Source organism: Oxyura jamaicensis, chromosome 28, assembly GCF_011077185.1.
Source record: "Oxyura jamaicensis isolate SHBP4307 breed ruddy duck chromosome 28, BPBGC_Ojam_1.0, whole genome shotgun sequence".
Classification (NCBI taxonomy): domain Eukaryota; kingdom Metazoa; phylum Chordata; class Aves; order Anseriformes; family Anatidae; genus Oxyura; species Oxyura jamaicensis.
In genome coordinates this window covers 3572965-3584090 of record NC_048920.1, presented here as the reverse complement: position 1 = coordinate 3584090, position 11126 = coordinate 3572965, and the positions used below count along the sequence as shown (strand labels likewise).

The 11126-nt window shown below is 43.5% G+C and overlaps 2 protein-coding genes across 3 annotated transcripts; both read left to right on the top strand.

Moving 5' to 3' along the window:
- Window positions 1-25: 25 nt before the first annotated feature.
- Window positions 26-4071, top strand: LSM7 (LSM7 homolog, U6 small nuclear RNA and mRNA degradation associated). 2 transcript variants are annotated; one of them, XM_035348336.1, is made up of 5 exons: window positions 80-186; window positions 219-264; window positions 390-480; window positions 1902-1973; window positions 3019-4071. In XM_035348336.1, the coding sequence occupies exons 1-5, from the start codon at window positions 95-97 to the stop codon at window positions 3159-3161; spliced, it is 444 nt and encodes a 147-aa protein (XP_035204227.1). In that variant the 5' UTR covers window positions 80-94; the 3' UTR covers window positions 3162-4071. The 2 variants fall into 2 exon arrangements, with proteins under 2 accessions (XP_035204228.1, XP_035204227.1); XM_035348337.1 differs by lacking the exon at window positions 219-264 and having other exon boundaries at window positions 26-151.
- A 1677-nt stretch (window positions 4072-5748) lies between these two features.
- Window positions 5749-9800, top strand: LOC118179174 (kelch-like protein 24). The gene is made up of 3 exons (XM_035348324.1): window positions 5749-6733; window positions 7453-7864; window positions 9226-9800. Exons 1-3 carry the CDS (start codon window positions 5812-5814, stop codon window positions 9536-9538), a joined length of 1647 nt encoding a protein of 548 aa, XP_035204215.1. The 5' UTR covers window positions 5749-5811; the 3' UTR covers window positions 9539-9800.
- The last annotated feature ends 1326 nt before the right edge of the window (window positions 9801-11126 follow it).

Below are 11126 nucleotides of genomic sequence, written 5' to 3'. Positions count from 1 at the left end.
TAGCAACCCTGACCGGAAGTCCCGCCCCGCGCGACGGGAAAGCCAATGGGTGTTTACCCGGGAGGCGACGTCACTTCTGGCGGCGGCAAATGAAATGGCGAACGTCGGCGGGGGTGGCGGCGGCGGCGGTGGCGGCGCGGGCAAGATGGCGGTGAGGAGGGGGCTTCGCCGCCCCCGGGGGGCGCCGCGCTCCCGGCGGAGGGCTCTGAGGCCGCGCTGGGCAGCCGGTCCCCTCGCTCCGCGTTCGTCCGTAGCTGCCTCGGGGTGATTTCCGTAGCGGTGCTTTAAAGAGGGTCGTGTAAAAAGCGTCTAACTAAGGAGCCGGGAGGGTGGGCGGGCTGGGGGAGGCTCCTCTTTAATCCAGCTTCGCCTTCGCTCCTTTCCCTTAGGATAAGGAGAAGAAGAAGAAGGAGAGCATCTTGGATCTCTCCAAGTACATCGACAAAACGATCCGGGTGAAGTTTCAAGGTGGGAGAGAAGGTGAGCCGGCACCGGGCTGGGTCCAGACGCGGGTGCCCCCAGCGTGAGCTCCTCCGTGCGCCTTGGCGTCTCCTCACGGCCTGCATGCGCTTCTCTTTCTCCTGGGGTCGTCGTCTTCTTTGCTGCTTTCCTTCAAGAAAAGGCGATGCATAACGGGTGCCTTCATTCATTATAGTTCGCTGTTTATTGGTGCAAAGCTTGTCTCCGTTAACCTTCCTGTTAATCCCATGGCTGCGGTTTTATCTCTATTTCATCTGTGCACCTTTTTTCATCTTCTGTTAGTTGTCTTGTTTCTTCTTCCTGATTCTTCACACTTCAAGCGTGCTCTTAAAGCAGTAAAGAAACGTTCTTAGGTGTTATGATTCATACACCTGTCTTCCCTCTCATCTCTTAGCTTGCTAAAACGAGCCTAAAGTTCTTAGACTGTTTCAATGTATTTCCATGTCTCTCCATCACTTCCAAAGCAGTTATGCTTCCTTCATTACTTGCTCCTCTGTCGTATTTACAGCTATCCATCCTCGAGCAGCTGATAGTGCCACCTGCAGGCCCCCTGTTTGTCTGAAAGCTAACTAAGTGCTGTGTGGGAGGTGCTGGACATGAGCTTTGCGAAGCGAGCTCTGTTTGCTTTTAAAAATCTCATTTAAAAGTGTAGTGGGCCCTGATGCTTACAGAGTTTTGGAAGTACTGTTAAGAAGGGGGTGATTTTTTGGTAGTTTTTGAACAATTTATAATCCTGTTGAATCTTGGTTTAGATTTTCTTCTCAGAAAAATCATACCATTACCTTTATGATCTTTATATAACATCTCGGATATAGGAGTCTGTTCCTTGGTTTGGGTTGGTAGCAATGATAGTAGTGTTGGTAACCAAGTATTTTTCAACATGAGAGATCTCTCTGTGTAGTCCTGCAATTTCTTTAGTGCCCAGCCTGGAAGAGCTGTGTTCTGTTTTAGAATAGAGCCATTGTCTGCACTGCATTCCTATAAAGCTAGTGCTTATGCTGAAAGATTACATTCCAGAAGGACCCCTAGAAAATGGATTGTCTGAATAAAAATATAAAGTTTAGCCTCATTTTTGACATTACCCTTCTGTAAGGGGTCTTTATTTTGTGTAGCGACTTTGTATTGATTTGTTATGCTGAGATATTCTTAAAACACTCGTGAAATTGGCTGAAAACTCAAGATGTTTTTTAAGGCATTAATACTACTGGAATTGGTTGAAAAAACTGGAACATGACCCTGGCTGGGTTCTCATACATTTGCATTTTAATTAAGTGTGCTGTTTAATATCTCTATCACTTTTCTGATTGCCTTGCTTGAAGGAGAGAATGTAACTGGAGAACTGTGTGTCCTATGCACAATCCTGTGTTTCTGTATTCCTGATTCTGGTCTCTAATCATTCTTTTGTGCGTGGTTTTTAATAGCAAGTGGTGTCTTGAAAGGATTTGACCCTCTACTGAACCTTGTGCTTGATGGTACCATTGAATACATGAGAGGTAAGTCATACGCTGTCTCTGTAAAGCACCTTCCCCCCGACAATGATTTGCTTAACAGAAAACTTACAGCTCTGTGGGTGAATAACCAGAAATTGCAGGTTGACATCACATGAACAGAGACTTGTTGACAGGAATGAAGCATGAATGGATGAAATAACACAGGTTAAGCACATTCTCTGTTGCAGAGCATTCTTGTTAGTCTTTGCTTGAGCTCCTGTATACCTCATTTGGTACTCCTGTCCTCTAAAGCTGGAATGAAGAAGAGTTCCTCTTCAGATAGGCAATTGCCTTTGACCTGGAGGGTTGCCAGTCTTGCACAAAGCATGAAAAGCATTTTTTTCAGCAAGAATTAGTATTTTACAGTCTTATAAACTGTATTGTAAATGTACTCTCTGCATTCCCATGGAATTAAAGCCTTCGATAGCTTCTTAGAGCTAATAGAGCTGTGATTTTTTTCATGGAGTTATAGAATATCCTGAGTTGGAAGGGACCCACAGGGTTCACCAAATCCACCTCCTGGCTCTAGACAGGACAGCCTAAAAATCAAACCATATATCTAGGAGCGTTGTCCAAACCTTCTTGAACTCCAGCAGGCTTAAAACTGTGACCACTTCTCCAGGGATCCTGTTCTAGTGCCTGACCAACCTCTCAGTGAAGAACCTTTTCCTAATACCCAACCTGACCCCTGCCCCTGAGGCAGCTTTATGCTGTTCCTCAGGTCCTGGCGCCCCTCCAGTCCCTGTCATGAGGAAGCTGTAGGCCACCATGAGGTCTCCCCTCAGTGTTTGTCTATAAGGTCATCTGAAATGCAATCAGGATCTTCTTTTTTTTTATCATTTGTATCTGTGCTTTTGGTTAGGTGAATTAAAGGGCCTTTGAATTTGTTAAAAGATAAATTTGCTGCTTTGAAAACTAATAAAACAATAATGTGCTGAAAATGTCAGACGTTACTACATTATTTCTTTAGTCTTGTGTGCTTCCTGAAGTTGATGGAATTTGGTTTGTCTTCCTTATGTTGCCATGTAACTATGGATCTCTTTTTCAGACCCAGATGATCAATACAAATTAACAGAAGACACGCGTCAGCTGGGACTTGTGGTCTGCAGAGGGACTTCTGTGGTTCTGATTTGTCCGCAGGATGGCATGGAAGCAATTCCAAACCCTTTCATTCAGCAGCAAGATGGCTAATGGCATTGTGCTATCTCTGAAGACTTCAGGGGTACAAATCATGGAGGAAACTATCAGTGTGTGTGAAGCTCCCTGATTTGTGGGAGGAGTTTGAACATGTGTTTACGTGAAAAACAGCTTTTATTTTCGTGGTTTTCCATAAGAAGTGCAGGATAGGGTGTGGTGTGCAAGAAGAAAGTTCTGATTATTTTTTTTTCAAATAAATGTGAAGCTCTACATTGTTTAGAGCTGACAGGAGAGAATCTGATATCTAGGAATTGTTAGAAATCCTCTTGACATTGTGAATTTTGAAACAACCACATTAAAATCAGTAAAGAATGCCCCAAATATTGTTTATATGTTGTGCATTTTTAAATACATTACAACTGTTTTTTAAACTAAATGAATCTAAATAGATTAGAACATGTTTTTATTCCTCTTAGTTTTCAGGACTCAGCTGGGAAGCATCTTGTGTTTTAGGCTTTCTTCTTTAGAATTTGGTCTCTTTCCTGCTTGTTCCAGTGCATGCAGGAGAAGTGCTTTCATCATATGGTACCTTATCACCTATACATGGCGAAGAAGATCTTTTCCAGCACTTGTTGCAGATCTTTTGGGCTGTGATCTGTGTAATTGGAAGGCTCCCACACTTTTTCAGGAAGATTGGACTAACTTGTCACATGATTATCGTGTCTCAGCTGATTGATGTGAACCTTATGGAAGTGTCTGTTTGATAGTTGGAATTTTAGAGGAAGCATGTTCAGTTGTAGGCAGTGTCTGGAAATACTGCTGATTTTTTTTATATAACAAGCAGAACCACGAGGGATGGCTATAATAATTTGATTTGTAAGTAAACACTTTATTTCTTTTATACTTCAAATAGCAAGATTTGAGGACTTGTGAGTGAATAAAAACAAATTAACTTGTTTCTAAATGTCTGTCTGTTTGAAAAAATGGTCTACATCTGCCACTGCAGCTTCTCCGCATTTTTAAACCTGAAGGATGCTCCATACTAAGGCAGGAAAGCGATGAAAAATGACTGATAGCATCAGGTCCCTTATCTGAATACTTTTGCATTTGTTCGGCGTTTTAGACTCCCTTGTAGAGGACATCTGCACTGTAGCCTGGAGGCAACATGCTTCTGCTACCTTCTGTTTCCTGAGGACCCTTTACAAGGAGGTTGGAGCTGAGTGAAGGGTTTTGGTGGCAGCAGCAGTCTTGTTCCTGGACATCTCTGAGAAAGCATGTCAAGGACAGGCTGTCTTGGCTGTTCATTTTGGCAACTGCCATGTTGCCAAAAGTTCATGGCTTTTCCTGGGTCAACTCTAAAATGACTGGGAACCTGAAGGAAGTTGACTCAAGTTCAGTGTATCAGACTTGTCCAGGGAGCTATGACAGTAGGGACCATTTGTCTTGTGTGACATATGACCCTGTGTAAATGAGTGCTTCTGGATTTTCAGCTCCTAGGGGTTAATTCTTCAAGTGTTTTCCATAGCTGTCTGTAGAGTCATGCTCCTTCCGACATGTTTTTGTAATGCTGAAAAACTTAGAATTGTCCTGTTGGAAGGGACCTTCAGAGATCATCTAGTCCAACTGCCTGACCTATTCAGGGCTAACCAAAAGTTAAAGCACATTGAGGGCATTGTCCAAGTGCCTCTTGAACACTGACAGGCATGGGACATCACCAGCTTCTCTAAGGAAGCCTATTTCAGTGTTTGACCACCCTTGCAGTAAAGATTTTTCTTAGATCCAGTCTGAATCTCCCCTGGTGCAGCTTTGTGCCCTTCCCTTGTTCTATCGTTGGTTACCAGGGGGGAGAGATCGGTACCTCCCTCTGCTCACCTGCAGAGAGAAATAGGTGTACTAGATCCATGGAACACTCTTCTGTTTGTTGAAAACCACTAGGGTAAGTAACCCTAGTTCAAAGTCACCGTGCAAATCCCTCCACTTAACAGCTTGGTCTAAATGCTTTGGGAAATCCACAGTGTGAAATCAGTGAGCGATCCGTTGCTCATGCTGACTGTTGATTTAGTGCATTGAGTTTGAGGCTGGCTAGGTATGTGGCTGCCTTTGGTATTTGCATGGGGGCTCATTCCTTCCCCCCACGTCGTATTGAAACTTACAGCTAAATATTTAACAAATACTGCAAGCAATCTGGCATTTGATATCACAGTTAAATTGGTGAAGGATCTGCCTTTGGGAAAGTTGTTTTTCTTGGAAAGTCTTAAGCTTTTGTAATATTTTCTTTTTCAGAAAGAAAAAGTATTGTAATTTTTTTTTCTTTTCCCCAGCAGGTTCAATGTTAATCTATATCTTCATTAGATGTAGTCAGTGCTTGGGAAGGTTTTGGTGGTTTTTACCTCTTATCTTCCTAGTCTAGGCTTTTTGCTTGGAGAACAGCTCCCCCAATTGACTTCCTTATTGCCTAGCTAAGGTGGGTGGCAATTAAATCTACAACTTTGTTGTTAAACGGCTTTCCTGCTATTGCCACTCTGAAAGCAGCGGGAGAGGCTAAAAAGCAAAGCAGGAGGGTGGAAAACATTCTATTTTTAGGCCGAGGTTGGCTTATCTTGTATTTATCCTAGAGCTAGGCGGATAATGTTTCCAGAGACCTCACATGAGTAAAGACTGAGTAAGGACGGAGTTAAATTTAACTGGTCAGCAGTCAACAGACATGGAGTCCACGCAAGAAGCGGAAGAGCTGGGACCTCAGGCAGAAATGATTACAGACACAGTTCTTGAGGTCGGAGAGAGACTCTTTCAGGTCAGCCGAAGGGCACTTTCACTACACAGCCGTTACTTTGAAGCAATGTTTTTTGGGGGTGCAAGAGAGAGCACTGAACACCATATAGTGATCAGAGGGATCGATGCAGCGCCTTTTCAGGCACTTCTTGAGTTTACTCGCACAGCCCAAGTACTTATAGGTCAAGAAAATGTGATCAGCTTACTGGAAACAGCTGATTTTTTTCAGTTTGACAGGGTGAAACTGTTGTGTGAGAAATTTCTGGAGAGAGAGCTGCATGTTTCCAACTGCCTGGGCCTGATGACCTACTCACAGCAATTTGCCTTTGTAGAGCTGCATGCATCTGCTATGAATGTGGCTCTCACCCACTGGGGGGATGTGATGTGTCAGGAAGAATTTAAGGCACTGCCCAAAGAAATGTTGATGCACTTCCTAAAAAGTGATGAGCTATTTGTTCCTCGAGAAGATGTGGTTTTTGACAGTATTATGAGGTGGATAATGGAGGACCCAGCAACGAGGGAGGAAGACTTTTTGGATTTGGTGGGCCAAGTCAGGGTCACTTTTCTGAGTTTGTCCTTCCTCGATGTCTTGGTGAAACGCAGCAAGCGCCATGGACAGTCAGATACCTTCTCCAGACTAATAAGGAAGTTAGACAGCTGTCCTCCACCCAGCTGGCAAAATACGAAGCTGTGTCCTAATGCTGGTCGGAGCTATGACACCTTATATGTCCTGGGAGGAAAACATGACAACGAACAGCAAGAATTATTTCTGTTTCAACCTAAAACAGGGACCTGGCAGGCTTGTTCTCCATTGCAGCGCAGAAACCTCACACAGTATGCAGTGGCAGCAGTAGGTAATTTGCAGACCTGTACCTCAAGTGATGCCAACAAGTGGGACTGAGCAAACACAAAGAAAAGCTGAGGTTTAGAGACTCAAATGCAGCAAATTCAGCTGCAGTAAAACAGCATTGCTGAAAATCTCACATGTTCAAATAATGGCCTTGTTTTCCATAACCCTGGAGGAACGTTAGGCAAGGCTAAATGCTTTTTTCTTATAGCAAAACCAAAATAAGGTATTGGACTCCCCACATTAGCTTTATCTGGAGTGAGTCTAATGACTTTCAGCAGTGGGCAGTTTTTTGGCCTTGGTTTTGACAGGTGTTGACTGCTGATTTATAAAGAAAAATTTACCTGTGAATGTTGTAATGTCTTCATCCTTGGAGACTTTCAAGACAGCTCAAAAAACATGATTTCCCTTACTTAGTGTTGGTGATAGTCCTGTTTTAAGTGGAAGGCTGGATGTGAGATCCCCAGAAGTTCTGTTCTGCCAGTGCTTTCATGATGTGTTCAAGAGTGGGAGCCAACTTGGAAAGAGTTGCTTCATCCTGTAGGCCCAGCGTATCTGGGCAGATGAGGAATCAAATATTGCTCACTAATACAAAGAGCTGTCTTTGCTCATCCTGCAGCCTATTGGTACAGCTCAGAGGAAAAAAAAAAAAAAGAGGAAACGAACCCTCAGGACCGATTTTCAGCCGTTGTGTGTAACTGATACTTTTCTCTGCTGTCTTTCCAGGGAACTTCCTTTTTGTGACAGGAGGATATTTCCGGGATGAGTTTGTGTGGTACAGTGTGGATTGGGTGCTAATCTACAATTGTTTGAGTAATAGCTGGCTGGAAGGGCCTGCCATGAAGAAGTCTCGCAACAGCCATTGTGCGGTAGGAGCGGGGCTCTACCTGTACGTACTTGGAGGGAGCACAGATGAAGGGATAATCGCAACAGTGGAGCGTATGGCTTTGGTGGACCCACAGTGGGAAAGCATGAGCCCTATGGTTCAACCCGTGGAGAGAGGAGATGCGGTCAGTGTGGGGACCAGGATCTATGTGGTCTGTGGCCTGGATGAAAATGGACATGTCTACGGTGGAGTGCAAAGGCTGAACACGGAGACGGACAGCTGGGATGTCATCTCATTTTCCCCGCTTCCAAGGTAAGAAATCTGGGACCTGATGAGGAGAGATGCTCGAGCGAGACGGGCATTATTGTTCCCCTCTGCACCAATGAGACCACCTGGAACAGCAGCCAGTTTTGGGAGTCTAGTACAAGAGAGATGCAAAGAACCTGGAAAGGAGTCATTGGAGGGTTATAAGATGGTAAATCCAGTGCAGAGAATATACTGGAGAAATGTAGACTAAAGCCTGTCAGATTTATTTATGTCGATTTCTACAAACATAAAGCAGCTCTGCTAGACTTTGAAGGAGTCAGAGAGATTCATGCTGTATTCCCCTATACCTGCAGGAGCTGCATGCAAAGCTACACACTGGGTTTTCACAGCAAGGACTGAGCCCACAGCCTCAGGTTAAAGCTAAATTATTTGAGCAAGAGAAACAATCCACAGACTGTGGAAAACAGCTTAAAGCCACCCACATCTGAAATATATAAAGCTTGAGCCAGAGCTTCCTGAAGCCAGTGGCATCCTTCACTGCTTTGGCTGCCAGGAGATGACCGGTTCCCATCCCTGAGCTCTGGGGGATCCACGGAAAAGGGCTGATGCAGCCACAAGTGTGTAAGAGCTGAGCTCTCCGTTACATCTCAAGGAAGCAAACCGTCCCTGTCGTCCCTCCTTCCCCTGCGTCAGCACATGGGACAGGAGATGGATTTTCCCACAACACCCATTTCCATTCTTTTTTTCGCATGTGTGTGTAATTCCATTTTAGTGGAAGACGGCTGGAGTTGTCCACTGTCTATCAGTCTGGTGGGGGCATTTATTGGCAGGATATGGAACTATTTCTGTCCTAGCAGCTTGAAACAAAGCAATCAGGAGTGGTTTTGTCTCCTCCACCCGTAGATGGAGGCTGGGGGATCAAAGTCCCACCCACTGTAAGTGAAGAGCAGGTTCAACACCACCTGATGAATCTAAGCAGGTACAAGTCTATGGGACCTGATGCCATGAATCTCAGGGTCCTGAGGGAACTGGCTGATGGAGTCGCCAAGCCTTTCTCCATCTGAGTTGAAAAGTCCTGGCATTCGGGTAATATCCCTGGTGAATGGAAAAATGGAAGCATCATGCCCCTACTCTTCAACAATTAAACAAAGAACTGAACAAAGAGCACTACTCTTCAACAATTTAAACAATTAGGAGACATTTCTTCTTAGAAAGAGCGGTCAGGCATTGGAACGGGTTGCTCAGGGAAGTGGTCAAGTCACCATCCCTGGGGGTGTGTCAAGGAAAGGTTGGACTGGGTGCGTAGGGACATGGTTTAGTGGGTGACATTGGTGGTAGGGGGATGGTTGGACCAGATGATCTTGGAGGTCTTTTCCAACTTCAATTATTCTGTGATTCCCTCTCAGGTATGACCTCTGCATCACATCACTGAATGGTGCTCTATACACCATAGGAGGGGGAGCTTTTCGATTTGATGTGGAAACAGATGAATGGACTCATGTGGATGAGGAATGCTTGACCAAGAAGTTCTTCATGGGATGCAGCACTGTTAATGGACAAATTTATCTCCTTGGACAGAGAAAGGGGAACAGTGCCCTCCCCATTGTAGTCCTCTTTGATCCCTATGTTGATATGTGCCAGGTCATAGAAAACAAACTGCCTTGCCCCCTTCCTATTCGTGGCTGTGTCTCTGTGCGAAGGTTTGATACATGGGCATGAGTGATACCAGATCCAACATAACCATAAAGAAAAAGTCATGTGCTTTACAGATGATGGGAACTGCACAGTATCAAATTTGATTTGTGAATTTTTTAAGAATTTTAAAAATAGATCTGTTTAATTCCCAGCTTTTCTGATTTCTACTTGGCAAATATCTTGAAGCAAGGGCCGGTGAAACTTTTGTGACTACATGTAGTTTGCAGGTCATTACTGGAAACAGTGGTCAGTGTTGCTAAGAGTACACAAACGCCTCAGTGTTGATGTTACAACATCAGATACAAAAAAACATCAGATACAACACAAACAAAAAAACACCTGTAGGAGTAAAGTAATAAATGTGTGTCAAAGGAATCTTCAGCAGACTGTATGGGCTCTTAGTACTGCAGGATGGATTTAAAAGAAAAACAAAAACATCACTGAAGTCAAGCCTTATTAAGTGTCAGTGTCATTTTAGCCTGAAATAAGCTTCCCATGTTATATTAGTATGGTGAAGATTACCTTTAGTCCAGCATAGAGAACACCACAGGAGGTTGGCCACTGGTGAACTGGGGCACTTAAAGTCCTGCTTCAGTCTCCTTAGTCCCCTTTGTTCTACAGACAAAAAATAAAAACACCATCTCTGTCCTAAAGCACCAAAAGGAGGGTGCAAGGAGCATGACCTGCATATACCCTTAATTAAAGATTGCTTATGAAGAAGAGGGTTTGATGGGCAGGACTAAGGATTTAGGACTGCTGTAGGAAACAGCAGGACAGGGGCATGTTGGCTTCAGTTCCTTTTGCCTTTCTCTCACACATCTGTCCTGAGTTATTTATATTTTTCTTTGATGGGTCAGATCTGGGAGGTGGACCATGGTTCTTAACAACAGTGTTCCAGGGACACCATCCTTCATTCCCCACCTCTTTGCAGTTCTTTAAAATTGTTTAATTTTCCCTAATGTTTGCGCAAAATAGATCAGACCCCTTGGAAGCATATTCAAAGCCTGTGTAGAAAACAGCTTTAAAGACAGCATTTGTAGGTTTCTATATGTTGTTTGTAGACAAGTGTATATGATGATTTATTGGCCCCCTGTAGTTTTTGAGCATTTGAATTATCAGTGATATCAGATCTCCAGCAGGTTTCAAAGATCTGCTGATCGACACAAGAGCTGATATTACTGATATTCCAAAAAATGATAATAAAAAAATCTGGATAATGCAAAATCAAGGTAAAATGGGCTTGTTTAGGTGTAATAATTCATTTTTACATATACTTTAAATCCAATGTTATACTGTAAATTCTGAACATGACGTCAGATACAATAGATTGCAAAGTGAATAGTCATCCAAAACAGAGAAAACCCTTAAAATATCCCGTTAATATGTTAGCATTGTAACATTTATTTTCAGATTTTAAAAATGAAACTTCAACAACATCACTACATCCCTATGGAAAGTTTCCATTTAGACTAATAGAAAAGTGTGCCTTCAGAAGAATTTCAGTGGCTTTCAATTTTAGGACCATTTTCTCTAAGTACACATTCAGTTAGCAAAACCTTTTAGATGCATGAGCTATTTTGTATAATTCATACAGCAAACACAGCTTGTCTCG

Excerpts from the sequence above, each read along its gene's own strand:
- LSM7 (XM_035348336.1), top strand. The coding sequence starts at position 95 with ATGGCGAACGTCGGCGGGGGTGGCGGCGGCGGCGGTGGCGGCGCGGGC. Across the intron at positions 187-218 it reads CGCCGCCCCCGGGGGGCGCC|GGGCAGCCGGTCCCCTCGCT; the intron begins GCGCTCCCGGCG and ends TGAGGCCGCGCT. Across the intron at positions 481-1,901 it reads GTTTCAAGGTGGGAGAGAAG|CAAGTGGTGTCTTGAAAGGA; the intron begins GTGAGCCGGCAC and ends GGTTTTTAATAG.
- LOC118179174 (XM_035348324.1), top strand. The coding sequence starts at position 5,812 with ATGGAGTCCACGCAAGAAGCGGAAGAGCTGGGACCTCAGGCAGAAATG. Across the intron at positions 6,734-7,452 it reads GTATGCAGTGGCAGCAGTAG|GGAACTTCCTTTTTGTGACA; the intron begins GTAATTTGCAGA and ends CTGTCTTTCCAG. Across the intron at positions 7,865-9,225 it reads TCATTTTCCCCGCTTCCAAG|GTATGACCTCTGCATCACAT; the intron begins GTAAGAAATCTG and ends ATTCCCTCTCAG.